The sequence below is a fragment of the Erpetoichthys calabaricus genome, chromosome 13 (assembly GCF_900747795.2).
Source record: "Erpetoichthys calabaricus chromosome 13, fErpCal1.3, whole genome shotgun sequence".
Classification (NCBI taxonomy): Eukaryota; Metazoa; Chordata; class Cladistia; order Polypteriformes; family Polypteridae; genus Erpetoichthys; species Erpetoichthys calabaricus.
In genome coordinates, this window is record NC_041406.2 from 40,400,532 (window position 1) to 40,417,676 (window position 17,145).

Genomic DNA, 17,145 nt, shown 5'->3' on the forward strand with positions numbered 1-17,145 from the left:
ATGCTATACACAAAAAGAATGCAGATTTATGGGTTTGCTTCATTGACTCCAATGTTGAAAAGCTGAAGTCCCTAGGAGCCACCCAATGCCAAGTTAAGGCATGCGGCAAATTTGAACATTGGACAAAGACAAAAGCAACAGTGGAATCTGCCCATCTATGAATACTGATTTACTACTGCACCAGTGTGTTACTGTCATGAAAGACGAAGATTATGGCAGTAACACTGAATAAAAAACATTTCAAAGAGACTTACATTCCTTGGACATGCCCACTTCAAAGCATTTCTGCAGCCGACAATACTGGCATCGATTTCTGGTGACTTTATTGATGACACAGTTTTTATCCCTGTGACATGTGTATACCATGTTCTTCTGGATACTTCTCCGGAAAAAGCCCTAAATGAAGGGGTGAGGGGGTGGATTTGGGAAAAGCAGAAAGAAGGACACACTCTTTTAGTAATGAGCCATACCTACATTGGACAAACATATAAGGGAAAGTTATTTTTGTGCAATGGCATTGCATGCTAGGCAGCCTGTATTTCTGCAGTAAAAACAAGTTTTTTAATGAACAGGAAAGCGGCATGATAACAGAAAGAAACAAATTACACAAAACTCTAAAGTCAGTCTTTCTCTCTGGTCATTAAGCAGAATAAATCCAGAACTTATAGAGGGCAGACAAAAGTTACCCATTACTGACTTCTCAAATCTGATGAATTTGCAGTAAAGCACCAGACAGATAACTCAGCATTCAGACTTTTAAATAAATTCTGAGGCTGAATAATTGAAAGAAATTCAGATTTAATGCCAGTTGAGTATGCATAAGAGAGTAAAAATGATATGAATATTAGGAGCTAAATTTAAAAGTGGAGCAGAATGAAAAAAAAATCAACAAATGACAACTTGCATGTACCCCCCTTAGTAAACTGATGACAGAACTGGAGATCTTATGTCTGAAATCTGTTAAATGTCCTTTAGGCCCAATTCTCACCAGTTTGAAAAAAAAACCTTCCATGATCAATGTTGCACATATTTTATTGCACCATTAATGCATTATTTATTGAAACTTGTCACTGTCTGACCACTTTTAAAGAAATCAACTATATCAAATATATTGTATTTTTATAAATTTAAGAACATGAGGACATTTCACAAACTAACAGAAGACCATTTAGTCCATCAAGTTCATCTGGTTAGTTAATAGCCAAGTCATCCCAGTATCTCATTTAGATACAACGTGAATTTGATCTTACAAAATACAGTCTTTATGAGAAATTTCGGTGTTCTTTCTACCCATTTACAGGAAAAAGCAACTTTAATTCATGTTGAAAAAATCTTCTGTCCTCTCTGACGCAGGACATTCCACCATTATCCATATACCTATCCAAGGCACACAGATAACACTTTGGATTTCACTCATTTGAATCTGGCTCATATATTCCCAAGCAGCCTATAGCATAAAGCTACGCAACATTCAGATATGAATACAGTGATTATGTCTCCAGTAATAAACTGGAAGACTTGTGTACAGAATACATGATGCAGATGCGTTTGTTTATAACCATAGTACTGCACTCATTTTTGTATTACATTTCATTGAACAAGCACTTGTGACATTTCCTCCATCTCCTGTGCTCGGTAAACGTTTTTAGTTTTTTATTTGTAGTTGCTAGTTTTTTACACATGCACAATCATATGCTCCTTGGTCTAGGGCAAAAGTTGAAGTAACAGTTCTTGATTTAGAAAAGGAAGGAAAACTAAATCCCAGTGAAGTGTAAATGAGGCCCTGTAAACAAAGAGAAAGAATTGGGGCACCGAATTGATTCCCTGTTTAATGTCCAGTTGACAAAAAATAAACTGTGGTAAAATAACACTTTTTAGTAATGTCATTCTAGACATACTGTAAATATGGCAGTTTGTTTCATGTAGTCATGTTTCACTTTTCATGGCATGGGCAGAAAGAGATTCAAGATAAATGTGTGTCTGGGTGCCTAAATGAACATAAGTTAATGATCCAGGATCGCTCTAGCTCTTAAATACTGTACATACTGTACATAACGTGGAGATTTTGTTCCTTTTTACATGCTGTGAAAGTTCTATCAGACCAATGTGTGAACTTATATTTCTGAAAGCTCTACATATTAGCTGGCTGATTCCAATGGGCTTTGAATGTTTCATGACAATAGTAAGCATTCAACAACTAACGTTTTTTGTGTGTGATAACCAGGATGTCTGTGGTATGAATCAGAACTAACCTTTAAACTGTGAGTCTGGTGACTATGATATGTTTTGTCACAGTTTAAGCAAAATGCATCCACACTTAAAACGTGAATGCACTTACTGTTAGTTAAAGTGCGTTTGGAGCCTTTTCACTTTTGCATGATGATGACAAGGCTGAACAGAAACTGTGAGTTTTTTGTGTTGTGGCAAAAGCTCTTTGTTGGCGTCGACCTGACACAGACTGACAGCGGAGGCACGCAAAAATTAAACAAAAAGATTTATTTTCTTCAGGCGTGGGGCACGTCTTTCCTGTGTCCCACAGGCCCTATACAGTCCCAAAACACACAATCAAAGAAAAACGCCCACAAAAATCACTCTCTTCTTCCTCCACTCCTCCCAGGCAGCTTTGTCCTTGTCCTTGTCCTTGTTGTTGTTGTCGTCGTCGTCGTTGTCCTCCTCCTCCTCCTGACTCTGGCACCTTGAGTAGTGGCTGCAGGCTCTTCTTATAGCCCACCTGGAAGTGCCATCCATCCATCCTCTTCCGCTTATCCGAGATCGGGTCGTGGGGGCAGCAGCTTGAGCAGAGATGCCCAGACTTCCCTCTCCCCGGCCACTTCTTCTAGCTCTTCCGGGAGAATCCCGAGGCGTTCCCAGGCCAGCTGGGAGACATAGTCCCTCCAGCGTGTCCTGGGTCTTCCCCGGGGCCTCCTCCCGGTTAGACATGCCCGGAACACCTCACCAGGGAGGCGTCCAGGAGGCATCCTGATCAGATGCCCGAGCCACCTCATCTGACTCCTCTCGATGCGGAGGAGCAGTGACTCTACTCTGAGCCTCTCCCGGATGACTGAGCTTCTCACCCTATCTTTAAGGGAAAGCCCAGACACCCTGCAGAGGAAACTCATTTCAGCTGCTTGTATTCACGATCTCGTTCTTTCGGTCACTACCCACAGCTCATGACCATAGGTGAGGGTAGGAACATAGATCGACCAGTAAATTGAGAGCTTTGCCTTATGGCTCAACTCCTTTTTCAACACGACAGACCGATGCAGAGCCCGCATCACTGCGGATGCCGCACCGATCCACCTGTCGATCTCACGCTCCATTCTTCCCTCACTCGTGAACAAGACCCCAAGATACTTGAACTCCTCCACTTGGGACAGGATCTCGCTCCCAACCCTGAGAGGGCACTCCACTCTTTTCCGGCTGAGGACCATGGTCTCGGATTTGGAGGTGCTGATTCCCATCCCAGCCACTTCACATTCAGCTGCAAACCAATCCAGAGAGAGCTGAAGATCACGGCCTGATGAAGCAAACAGGACAACATCATCTACAAAAAGCAGTGACCCAATCCTGAGCCCACTAAACCGGACCCCCTCAATGCCCTGGCTGCGCCTTGGCGGACGTGCTTCAGGTGATAATTAACCTAATTCAGGCTGCACTTCCGGGTGTGGCTGCATTCCAGCCCACACGGGCTCATTAAGCCGTGCAGCTCCTCCCGGTGGTGGGCACACCTTTGGCCCCGATGATTTAGGAGGGCTGCCATCACGCATTCTGGGGGACGTACTGTGCATCCCATGGCTGCTCCCCCGGACCCAGTGTCAAAGGGGTGTCCCAGCCGGGCATGGGCCCCGGCCGTCCAACACAATGTCTTCTTTGTACTTAAATTGTTTGTCTATGTAGGGAAAGTGTTTTATTTTGGACATTGACTGAAGATACATGTAAAACTGTTTTCATTTTCAGCAGCAGTCAAGTTTTTGATTTTCAATTAAGCACTTCAAAATGTTAAGTGATTTTGTTGTGAGCTTTTGGTACATTATTTATTTCAGCAATAAGTGCTTTAATGTATTCAGCACACAGAGCACCCAATTAAATGGAACCCACCTACCCTGTTTATTACATATTGTTATGAAGTGATACAGCATACTGACTAATATTACAGTCTGTAATAGGAGTCTATAACACACTCGTAGTGTCATGTCTGTATTTTTTTCATCTCATTAACATGTATTTTCCCTCCCATTTAAACTAAACTTGATTCTAACCTCTCTCTCATGTAAATGACCACCTTTCTGAGTTTGCCTGGTATTTTTTAAATAACGTGCATTTATTTTGATTGGGTACTGGGCTTGAATGGTGGCACTAGGGTTAGATGAGTGTGCCTGTGTAGGAATTCGCTCAGGGCAATGTCCCCACTCCACTGCTTGCCTTCACTGCGACAGTAACAGCACTCAAACTGGGGGCCTTTAGTTTACAGAACAACATTTTCAGCCAGTGGAGCTAAAGGAAAGTTTACTCAGGTGAGGAGAAAGTTTTTAATCAGGGGAGGTTTTGCAAATACAGTGAGGCTAAGACAGAGAGAGAAAGAAAGACTGTTACCTAGTAAGAGGCACCCTGACAGTTACAATCCCAATGGGGCCAGGGGAGTGAAGACAAGCAGCTGAGAGCAGGGCAAGGCTCTGAGTGAAGTCTTCAACAGAAACAAATTGTGGTGTGATCCAGACAGGCAAGTGTAGCAAAGCTGAGAGAGAGAAAAAGAGGAAGAGACTTCTACTACAGAAGTGGTCCCCTCACAGTTAGAAACCCCAAATAGACACCTTAACAAAGGGAGTTATGAACTTTATATAAACGACCCATGGTCCCTGTAACTGTGTATAGACTAAGGGTGGAACTGTGGGTGAGCAGAGATGGTTGTATACCTGTTTTTTTTTTGTTTTTTTGAGAGAGGGAGTGTCAATAGGCTTTGGACTGCTTTATGTTGTATGATGGGCAGGCTATATTTGGTCCACCAAAGTGCATCTGGCTCTTTGAAAGAATAATAAAGCTCAGGGAATATACTGTATGGCACCACCAAAAAAACCTTTTGGAAAAGAGCCTGAGGACTACCAGGGAGTATTCTTGATCCTTGATAGAACCAAACAATGGGGTTTTATGGGCCACCCCTAGCCAAAGGATCACTAAATTTAAATTTGGCAGGTATGAGGAAGAACTCAACCTGGAAGTAAAGTAGTATGGCCAGCAGGGCCTGGTGCCACCATTAAGGCGAATTAGGCATTCAGCTAGGGCACAGATCAGAAAGGGGGAAAAACCCAGCTGCATGGGTTAGTTACCAAACAGCTAGTGTACTAATAAGCTTGGCCTAGGGTACAAAATAACCTAACACCGGCACTGATGACCAGTGTATTTGTGGAAAAGAAAGGGACATTTTAATATGCATGAAGGTTGTTTTACTGCAGTATAAAATCAAACTGAATTTACTTGCTCTATCAAAAGTGCCAAATGTTTTATTGAACTATAAAATCAAATTGACTCTGCTTGCTCTATTATAGCCCTGAATGTATCATGGGAAAGGCTTAAAACATACATCACATATTCCTTCCCTGTAGCCCAAAGTTATTTGTTACACCTCTGTTGCTACTCCCTTTTGCTATTCTTACACTTGCCAACATTTACAGATATACAGTTCCCAATTGCAATGCAATTGAACTCCAGACTATGGTTTTCTACATTCAGACATCATCTAAGTATGACTGTCAATGTATAGATTATTTCTTAGGAGAGTTCGCTCCCTCACTCTTGGTTGACAAAGCGATAAAATAGAATAAAACAAAAAAGTAGAAAAGCAGGCTTATTTAAATATTATCATCAAATAGCTAGTACCATAAACAATAGCAAAATAGAAATATTGTTGCCTAAACTACACACCCTGACAGTCCTAGATGTTAGTCTTTTAGGCAGTGCTTAATCTTGTAGTTACAGCAAAGCATTGATTCTACCTGATCAGTTCATCTTTGCATTCTGGTCAGCTCCCCATATGGCCAGCTTATTGTCTGACTTTATGCAGGCTCGGCCTTAGGCATAGGCGAAGTAGGCGACCACCTAGGGCCCCGGCGTCCGGGGGGCACCGGATCGACGGCGGCCAGGCCCCCGGCCCGCCCCTCCCCTCGCAATGCATTCCAAAAGTTTCAAATATCCCAAAAAATAAAAAAGGACAAAAAAACTAAAAAAAGAAAAAATACAAAAAAACTAAGCTGGGCTTAGCTACATACCGCCACGTGGTGCCCAGTGGAAACTGGCTAAATTGTAGCAGCTAACTACTCCGGGCGAAAAAGGGATGCAGGGTGATGACCTCGTAACGTTACAAGAAAACGTCTCCTTGGTCTAATTTTCACGCATTTCGCAGAGCTTCCAGGGGGGCTCTGCCCCCCTCAGGGGGCCCCTGGACCCCCCTTTCGCCTAGGGCCCCATAATACCTAAGACCGGGCCTGCTTTATGCAACTTTCTTAGTTGTCCCTGTCTCATTTGTTTAGGCTCACAGATCTAAAACCTGTCTCTCACCTCCCAGGCTTTCTTCCTGAAGGGGGACTGAGTGCTCGTACTTCTAAAACTTGTTCCCCTTCCAGAGTCTTATAAATTCTACCTGTTCCTTCCAGTGGCGTAGCTTGACTGGGGGGCAAGAGGGGATATCTGTCTCCGGGCGCAGCATCCAGGGGGCGCCGAATTGATGTTCCCCATTCCATTTTAGCAAACAGGAGGGGGCGCGAAATCTTCAGTTGTCCTAGCTACGCCTCTGGTTCCTTCTTCCACAATTCCTTCCCGAGAGAAGGGCTCATAAAAACTGTAGTCATTGTCCTTAATAATTGGAGCTCATACAAACTAAGAACCCATGCTTCTGATGCCACAGATACGAGTGATGAAGTTTGCTCCAAATTGAAAACCACTGCTTCTAAACCACATCAGAATCAGGAGTTCCTCATTCTGAAGTGGCACATCAGAAATCCATCCACACAGCTTCACAGAGAAGAAGATTGTATCAAAGCTCTCTTGTGATACGGGCCAGAAGCAGACCTCTCACTCAGCTGGGGAGTATTGTATCAGGGAAAACATGCAATCTTTAAAACTCTGAACTAATAATACTTCAAAGTCTTTTTACAATTTTCACTTAGTACACACAGTATGCGTTACTGTCAGAAAACTGTTTTTCTTTTGAATAACCAGTTCAAACTCATCCTTTAAAGGCATTGTATAGACAATTACAACAAAAATGCTATGTATTACAAATATACAGTAATAAGGTGAAACAATCTCAATGAAACAAGTTTGAGAAAGCAATGCATTTTGTGCAGCCCTTAACTCAGCTCACCTTTCTTTGTTGCTGAGCATCATTTTTGTTCTCCATTACAGAGGAGAATAGGACAGATATTTAGTGCTTGTGGGACTAGTTTTATTCGTATGCAGGTGAACAAGTTACCCTGCTGGACAGAGAGGGACTCACTTCTGTTTAACCAGAAGGGCAGCAGTGATTTGTTTTCCATCTATACTTTTATTAGTTTGTGTTCTCTTACAATTTATTGTTCCTTAGTGGCCTGGAACCCCTGCAGATTTTATTTTTTTTCTCCAGCTGTCTGGAGTTTTTTTTTGTTTGTTTTTTCTCTTATTCTATGTTAACTAATGTTGTCTTATTTTAATTTCTTACTTTGTCTTTTATTTTTCTTTTCTTCATTATGTAAAGCACTTTGAGCTACTTTTTTGTATGAAAATGTGCTATATAAATAAATGTTGTTGTTGTTGTTGTAGTGTGTGTGACTTTTTTGTGTTAATAATATATCAGTTATTTTTGATACATGTTTTGGCACTTGTGTTCAATTTTACAAACCTTCCCCATCGCTAGGCTCTACCCAGAGTTCTGTTACTGCTAAATATCACTTGCTACATATAACTCCAGTATATTTGTTATCTTTCTAATCCATTCTTGATATCAGATCCTTGCCAAGTGTCATCTAGTGCCTGTCAGTGCTGTCTTGTTGTTTCCACTACTGTTTCTATTAATAGCAAAATTGACAGTGTTTACAGTTTCATTTGTTCTATAAAGTGCATACTGATGGTGATAATATATAAAATAAAAAAGGATTAATTCCTTCTTGCCATTTCAGGTTCACGCTTGAAACATGTACAGAGCATGGTGAAATTCTAACTTGTACATGTGAACTCAATATTTAAAAACAATGGGATTAAATTTTGAAACCAAGGGAAAGTGAGGAACATTTCTGCTTCAGTGTTTTTTTCTGATTATGAAAGCTTATTTTATTTCTGCTGCTGTTTCGCCTGCTGTATAGTACATAATATTCAAGGCATTTGGTTGCATAAAAAATCAACAGGAAACCATTAAGCTCTAACATATTGAACATTCTGTTGGCGGAGCATTCACCAGAAGAGGAATGTTTTCATTCATAAAAGTTACATGTTTGCTCCGGAAAATGTGCATAAAAGGCAGCCAACTGAAAAGAAATAAAACTAAATCATTACTTACACAGAAAATACTTCAAAAGAAATGTATATGAGAGCTAATTTCCGACATCCCTAGTTTTATGTCTGCTTGTGATGTTGCTTCTTTATGCTAAATTGTACAAGACTTCCTTCCGCTACCTCAGGAATGGATTTTTATGCTAGGCACAAAACTAGGACCACTATCAGCAATTCATGTACTCTTAAAATAATTCACATTGCTATTTCATATAAGAAGCAAATCAGCTACAGAATCAACTGGATCCAATATTGATACACCATTCTAAAATGGTCAAGAGTTTACTATACAGTATCTCAGCTGAAGACAGAACATGAAGTGGGTGTGGGAGAAAACAGGAAAGAAAATGAAAACATCTAACAACATATAACACTCTGTCGGCTGCATTCATTAATATTTTGATATCAATATTTTATTTTTTCATTTCAAGGACGTGGGTAATGATGAGCAAAGCAGCAGAGTTTAATTTTGCATACAGTTTTATGGAATTAATTTTTCAGGCTCTCACTAAAATAACATTTTCCAGGGCAGAAAGCAAGGAATATTTCTCCCTAACAATTACCGAATCTGCTATCTCAGGCCCACCATACAACGTGCCTCAGTCTTCTATAAATCCTTACAAGCGACTCTATATGCTTCCACCTGTTTCAGGGAATGCCTGCCTGCAGATTCACAGATTCTTCTTCTCAATGCTCATTTGGGGAATTTTTAGCAGTGCCTCTGAAAAGCTGCAGGTGAAATGAAAATATATGGATGACGTGGTGGCACAGTGTTAGCACTGCTGCCTCACAGTTAGGAGACCAGGATTGGCAACCCAGGTTCCTCCCTGTTTGTTGTTTGCATGTGTCCGCATGGGATTCCTCTGGGTGCTCCGGTTTATTCCACCGTACAAAGACATACTGGTTAGGTGATTTGGCATTGCTACATTGGCCTGGTGCTTGTGTGTTTGTTCTCCCTGCAATAGGCTGGTGTCCTGTTCAGGGGTTGTTCTTGCTTCATGCCCTATGCTAGCTGGGATAAGCTCCAGCTGCCCCGAGTCTCTGCTCAGAATTAAGCAGGTTTAGAAGCTGGATGGTTGAAAAGATGAAAATATATCTACTAATGCTGTGAATGTCATTTCTGGTGAAACACCACCTGTTTTGCAATTTTTGGGGGAAAGGTAACTTCTACGTTTTGCTGCAAATTCTATTTCTTGCAAACTGTATCGCTCATTACAAATTGTGTGGGTCAGGGGCCTCTCTTGATAGCAGTTTGTGCAATACAGAAACATGAGGTGTCGTGCCAGTACATGGCTTTTCACCATCTAAATATTTTCCTGTTATGTTAGATGCCACTGTATAAAGAGCAGGTTGTAGCCACTCACATCGCCTACAGATTATGTAATCAACTCAGAAGACCTTTCCATTAGACTTTCAGACAATGAATGAAAGTTTCATTCATGTAGAACAGAATTTAAATAAAATACATTCATCCTCTAACTATACTAAACATAATCAAGATCAGATTAGAGTTTTACATTGGACACATTTCTCTTCAAGTATGCTGTCAAAGACATACCAGTTGACAACGCCATACCTGTGTGTCTAAGCAACTTCCTTGTGTGGGTGGCACATTTTTTAAACCCTACTGGAATACAATCTCTACATCACAAGGCCTTGGGATAACAATAGTCTCCAACTACAGTCACCAATCCACATCATTTTAATTTATACTTGATAAACTGATCATAGGTGATTCAGTGGTTATTGCTGCTGCCTCTCAACTCCAGAGGTCTTGGTTAGCACACTTCCATCACCCTCTGTGTATTTTGCATGTTCACCCATCTCTGTGCAAGTTTCTCTTCCGTTACTCCTGTTTTCCTCCCATATGCCTGTTAGGTTGACTGGGAACTGTAAATTGGCTCAGCATGAATGTGAGTGAGAGAGCCCTGCGATGGACTATTCAAGGTTGGCTCCTGTTCTGTCCCTACAATTGGATTAAGTAGGCTAGAAAAATAGAGGGAGAGATGGATGGATCAATCAAAACTTTGATTGAAGCTCATGGCTTTTATCAAAAGGTTTTCATGCTGCTTGCAAAAACAATCCCACAGACATAAATAGAAAACAGAAGAAAAAACTCCTTCTTATCAGCAAAGCATTAAAGTGTAATTAGGAGAGCACAAACTGAATTTGCTACTAAATCTCTAGAAAACTAAACATAGTTGCTTTGCTTTCTTGATTAAATTACTGCTATTAACTGCCACCAAATTACATTGACACAAAGTACCCAAGGAAATCTGTGCATTACACAAGCTGTGTTATGTCGATTTCTATTAAATCTTGAGAGTGGGGAATAAAATTGGATGACTTTTCCTTGCTTCTCCTACCATTTACCATGGGCAGTAAGGCCTTTAGTTATCGGGAATCCAAACCTTGAATTAATCCGCCTGTAAATGTGACAATTTCCTATCAGGTTCAGCATTTAAAACTAGACTGAATACTCTGCTAGATCTACCTGAGCATCAATTGTATGGGGTCTGCATGTTCTGCCCAAGAACGTAAGTTGTTTTCCTTCCGCATTCCAAATCTGATTTTGTGGGTTGTGTGCGAGTGTGCCTTGAGATTGACTTGTGTCTCATATTGGGTTGGTTCCCACTTTGTGTCTAGCACTTCTGGGACAGACAGCTGCTACAAGGATTTACAAAGTGGATAGAAGAAAGGACTTATATACAGCTTATCATTATGTGTGTCACCAAGGCACAGAGATTAATGCTACTACTTTGCATCTCCAAGGGCCTGGGTATGACTCCTGTTTATGCCTATGTGACATTTTCACATTCTTTTTTTTTATATATTTTATTTTACTAAAATCAAAAAACATTCCATACATGCAAATCAAGTTTAACAAAAACTGGTTTGAAACAAATCAATGTTTTTACATTCTTATCATATTTATGTAAGTTCTCTCTGAATAACATAATCTCATGTAAGTGGGTTAGTGTGTGGGTTCAAAAAAGACTGTCATCCCATTCTGGGTCTCATTCCTATATTGTGCTTGACGCTGCCAGGTTAAAGCCCTGTCACATTACACAACTTTTTCAGTGATGTTCAATCCCATACTTAATCTATATAATCTACAGAGGCAGTCATGGTGTGCTCGTGTAGTGTGACATATCCAGTGACTCAGTCCAACCAGTCTGTGATGCGCCTCTGTGTGCAATGAATTTTGAGAACCAATGAGCACTCAGCCAAAGTACAAAGTATATAATTTACCTATGTGGAATATGGAAAATGGGCATTTTGGACCTGAAGAAAAACTTGCCTGTCTGATTGTATGTTTTACAGAACACAACAAAATGGGAAAAAGAAAAAAAAATGGCAGAGATTGAGGATGGACCCTTCATACCTGAAAAGCATTTGATGAGAACCAGCTCTGGCAGACAGCACATTATTGGCTGACAGAAAAACAGGCAGGCATATGATACTTGTGCTTAAAAGTCATCAAAGAGTTGTGTGGTTTGTCATACCCTGTGATTTCTAGTCATGTAATCCAATATACACAAAGTGATGACATCAGCAACTTCAGTCATTAAATTAGACCATGGCTTTAGGTTCTGACTCCCAGATACCTCGTAGTGGAATAAAAATGTTCAGATAATGGATGACAAGCCTGTATGCAGCTTTATGGTTTTTGAGGCCCTAATGGGGATTCTCTAGGCATTCCAGTTTCCTCACACATCCAGGAGATATCCACTAGGTTAACTGGGTAAGTTAATTTAAATTAATTTACACAAGTGAAATGTGAATGTGCCCTGCGATGGAATGACATATCATCCAAGGCTGGTCTCTGGAAAATGGCAGATAAACCTGAGGAGTGCTAAGGCTTTCTCTGAATCAAAAACACAAGTAATGAGTACAGAAAAATGGACAGATGAATAGTTCATCATCTTATGCTGTCTATCCTTAATCTCCCTCTTAGCTTTTTAAGGCTTCATTTCATTGCTGGTCCAAATGATTTCCCCTATAGCTGAAAACAGAACTCACAACTGAAAGGAGATACTGTACCATTACAGACTGATCACAAAGAGTTACCTACTCAGTCGTTGCAAACATCACCAATACAGCCTTGGACACTTGCCAGTGCATCCAGGACAAGACTGGCTACTTAGCAAAGATTGATTTTCTGTAAGAACCGTAGGAGTCTACGGTGGGCTGGCACCCTGCCCGGGATTTGTTCCTGCCTTGCGCCCTGTGTTGGCTGGGATTGGCTCCAGCAGACCCCCGTGACCCTGTGTTAGGATATAGCGGGTTAGATAATGACTGACTGACTGACCGTAGGAGTTCTTGAGTTTGTCAGTCCTTTTTTTCCACATTGCCATTAAGTGCTTGGCATTCAGCTTGACTTACCACATTTATGTGTCTGAAGTTTTCCATATGGAGCTTGGGAATCTGAAAAGCACTCTGTGTCATGCACTAATGTAAAGAGAGTGCTGTACTATATTTTAAAAAAACACTAATTATTGTTGACTTTTGCTAATTAGTATTCTAGCTTTTGGTATGTAGAATGATACTTTGGAAGTCAATCCTTTAGAGCAAACCATCTTCCTCTACCACTAAACTGTGAGCAAGTGCTAGATCGTGTCCTACTCACTAACCAGTCAAAAGTATTGTCACATATGATGGGTGCTTTAGCTATGTGCTAATTCTGTCTGAGATAGTGACATTCAGATGAACAAAAGATGTGTCATTTATCCATATTTACTTTCTAAATCATACCTTAAGACAACACATTAAGTAATTAGAACTTCAATTGGATGTACTGTAAAATGAGTATAATATATAGTTGAATTGTGTGTGTGCCCTGCGGTTGGGCTGGCGCCCTGCCCGGGGTTTGTTTCCTGCCTTGCGCCCTGTGCTGGCTGGGATTGGCTCCAGCAGACCCCCTGTGACCCTGTAGTTAGGATATAGCGGGTTGGATGATGGATGGATGGATATAGTTCAATGCAATGAATGCAAGAACGAACACTACAAATGTTGTCATGTAAATCAATTTTTTGTGGACAGCCATCCATTTTTCAAATGTAAATAAATGTTAATGAGTATCCAACTGTTCTTGCAAGGACATCAAAGCACTGCATGTGAAAGTATAATCTGATTTACATAAAATGTATATTTATAGTCATTGATGAGGTTTCAGCTAATGAGTCAAAGGAGTGTTTTGAGCATGAAAGACATTTACAAATAACACGCCCTAAGGGTGTGGAAATGTCTGATTAGCGCCAAAAACAATTAAATCCTCTTTTAGTATTCATAATAATGTCAAAAAAAGTAACTTGTATGAAATTACTGTATGACTAATGCTGCTTATGCCAAATAACCCTTCATTTTTAGGGAACAGTTCCTTTTTCTAAGAGATTGAAAAACTCCTAAGTGAATGTTCTGTTTACTAAATTTGCTTAATGTAACATTATGGTCTCAGGACAGTAAAGCTTATTCCAGCAGTACAGGATGCAAGACAGAAACCATTCCTGGATGGGTTGACAGTCCATTGCAAAGAATTGTCAGTTATAGTAAGTCAACTTAGAATTTGCATTTGGCACTCAGGTCTTTGGGAGATAGAAGGAACATTGAAGTACTAAGAGAAAAACAATCCAGTGGGTGTGTGAGTTTGTGTGTGTGTTTGTCAGAATATGAGAGAGAGACAGAGAGAGTCATGGCCCCATCCACTGCCATTCTTCCACTGGCTGTCTCGGAAAGGTTCCCAGTTTGGATTTGCTCACATAGTTGGGAAGAAGTGAATGCAAATGGTGTTGGCTCTTACCAAGTTGGAGCTAGCAATGTGAATATGCAGGCAGTGGATGTGGCAGGAAAAAAGATCACTAGAGCCTCTTGGAAGGCTAAGGCACAATACAATGCTGACTAAGAGATGGGAGTGCAAACTCCACACTGGCACTGACATGGCTTTCACTCTACATTTTTTATGCCTGGATAACACAACAGGGGCGGCACGGTGGCGCAGTGGGTAGCACTGCTACCTCGCAGTTGGGAGACCTGGGACCTGGGTTTGCTTCCCGGGTCTCCCTGCGTGGAGTTTGCATGTTCTCCCCGTGTCTGCGTGGGTTTCCTCCGGGCGCTCCGGTTTCCTCCCCCACAGTCCAAAGACATGCAGCGTTAGGTGGATTGGCGATTCTAAATTGGTCCCTAGTGTGTGTTTGTGTGTGTCCTGCGGTGGGTTGGTACCCTGCCCGGGATTGGTTCATGCTTTGTGCCCTATGTTGGCTGGGATTGGCTCCAGCAGACCCCCGTGACCCTGTGTTTGGATTCAGCGGGTTGGAAAATGGATGGATGGATGGATAACACAACAGATTTTGTAAACCAGTGCTTTAAAAAGTGAAGGATAGTAGAAAGAGAAGATGAGAAACTTTCTCTGTCAGACAAGCACAACTATGGTATGCCTATAATGCCTAAAGAAGATGGATATGGAAGATTGAATATACCTTGTACAAGATCTGTAACTATAAATAAGTAGTATTGCTTATCTTTTCTATCTGTATACTATCATATATCCTGAACATTGCTGCTCATACACAGTAATAAGAAGAATCCCTGAATCTTGTCACCCAGGGCCAAGTTGTGTTTTAACTTGAAATAAATCAACAAAAAAAAAATAACAAAAAAAACAAGTATACCATTTTGTTCCATGTGTCGGTGAAATGGAAAAGTTCCCCAGCAAGCTTTAAGTATTACTAGTGCTTCTGTTGTATTTTGGCCATACAGTAAACCGAGCTCTCCCAGCACTGAAACAGATCCTTTTCTTGATGTTAATTTCTGCCTATTAACAATATCTTAATTGGAATCATTATCTTTCATCTTGTTATCTTAATGTGTGATGGATTGAGTGTCACTCCATGCTGTGCCATGTTAGATGTTCTCATTTACAGATTGAAAAAGAAAAAATGAAAGTGCTATGTATCAATTATTCAAGGCTCGATGTATTAGCGTGTGTTTCATGAGTACTCACCACTGCCAAAAAGGAATCAGATTCTTTTTCACTTTAATTGTGCTGATATCTTATCTCTTCAACAGAAAGTGGAGAGTGTCATGTGAAACCTGCCTGGCTCACAACCAAAGAGTGCAATTAACCAAGGCTATTATTTACACCTTACGTTCACCACGGCGGAGAGGTAATTCTATTACAGGGAGACAGAAAACAAAACAAAACACAAGTTGGTGTTCACTTTTGTGTGACTTGTGTATGAGTCTGTTCAACATAGGAGAGGTGATTCCGAGGTTAGACGGCATTCAACAGAGGACCTGGCTCAGAGTAAATAAGGAACGTGGAATGAAGCCGAAGGTACAAAGAGAATCTCTGTGGCTCCAGAAGGGGAAGCCTGAATAGATAAAAACAACTCAGTAGAGACTCACTGGCCAAAGCTTGTGCATGTTACTCAAAATAATACCCTTTCTTTGGTATGGACTATCTTTTTCTAGTAAAATACGCCAGTCAAATTGTTTGGTAGTGAGATGGAATGTAAACTATTTAAGTTTCTTTTTTTGAGCTGAGTTCTCTAGTTACTTGTTTCTGTGAAACAGTCCCAGAATATAAGATTAACTTTAGTAAAGACCTCTCAAAACGTATACTATATAGCAAATGTTTTCACTATTCAGATTTCTCACATATAGAATGAGAAGTTCAATTTGTTTTTATTAAATTAACTTCTATAGACAGGTATGAAATCCGCTCTGCTAGGATTTACCTAGTTTGTTATGCACAGCAATGCAGATTTAAAAAAGAACACACACACATCCTCCATCTATCACCACTGTCACATTGTTAGAAGACTGCATTATTCAAAAGAGACTATCTGTCATTGAACAGCAAAGCTTATAAGACTGAGCAATATAATCTCTAGACAGGATCATTTTGAACAGAAGCTTCCATTACCAGTATGAATTTATTGGGAAGGAGCAATCTGGCTCACTTAAAAATGTCTTTGTATGTCCTAGCTGAGATACACCTGTCACAAAAACAAAGAAGTCAAAAAGAAGTCAAAAATAATGCAAAAGGTGCAAGGAAAATTCTGGGAATCCAAGATTTTTTGATTGTTGGAAATGTGACTATTCGCTGGCTATAAAAAATATTTACCACCTTGGAAGTTTTCACATTTTATTTTCAGACAACATTGAACTGATGTGAATTTAATTTGATTTTTTTTGATAATCGTCATCAGAAAGTAACTCATTGATGTTGAACTTAAGTGAAAATAGATCTCTGCAGACTGGTCAAAATTAGATTCAAATATAAAACAGTAAATTATTGACCAGATAAGTATAACCCCTCTTTAATACAGCACACATAAATCATCGCTGGTGCAGCCAGTTTTTTTAGAAGTCACATAGTAAGTTCAGTGGCGATCACCTGCCTGCAGTGAAGGAGTTTCAATTGATTGCAGTTTAAATGCACCTTACCTGGAAGTTCCAACTTGTGATGAGATGGAATGGTGTCCTAAACTACACAACGAAGACAAGCAACTTCATAAAACGATTATTGAAAAGTACATGGGGATGGAGACAAGTCACTGAATAGCTCATGGAGTTCAGTTAAATCATTCATTAACAAATGTAAACGGTACTGCACAAAGCCTAGAG

At 40.4% G+C, this 17,145-nt stretch overlaps 1 protein-coding gene across 9 annotated transcripts in view; it reads right to left on the reverse strand.

Moving 5' to 3' along the window:
- LOC114664168 (retinoic acid receptor beta) overlaps window positions 1–17,145 on the reverse strand; it is a 572,516-nt gene that overhangs the window by 138,343 nt on the left and 417,028 nt on the right. For 5 of the 9 annotated variants that reach the window (XM_051936147.1, XM_051936143.1, XM_051936148.1 and 2 more), the window contains one exon: window positions 255–396. The exons of the other annotated variants lie outside the window; for them this stretch is intronic. In XM_051936147.1, coding sequence (XP_051792107.1) covers window positions 255–396 — 142 coding nt within the window. The remainder of the gene's footprint in view (window positions 1–254; window positions 397–17,145) is intronic. 9 annotated transcript variants of the gene reach the window in all.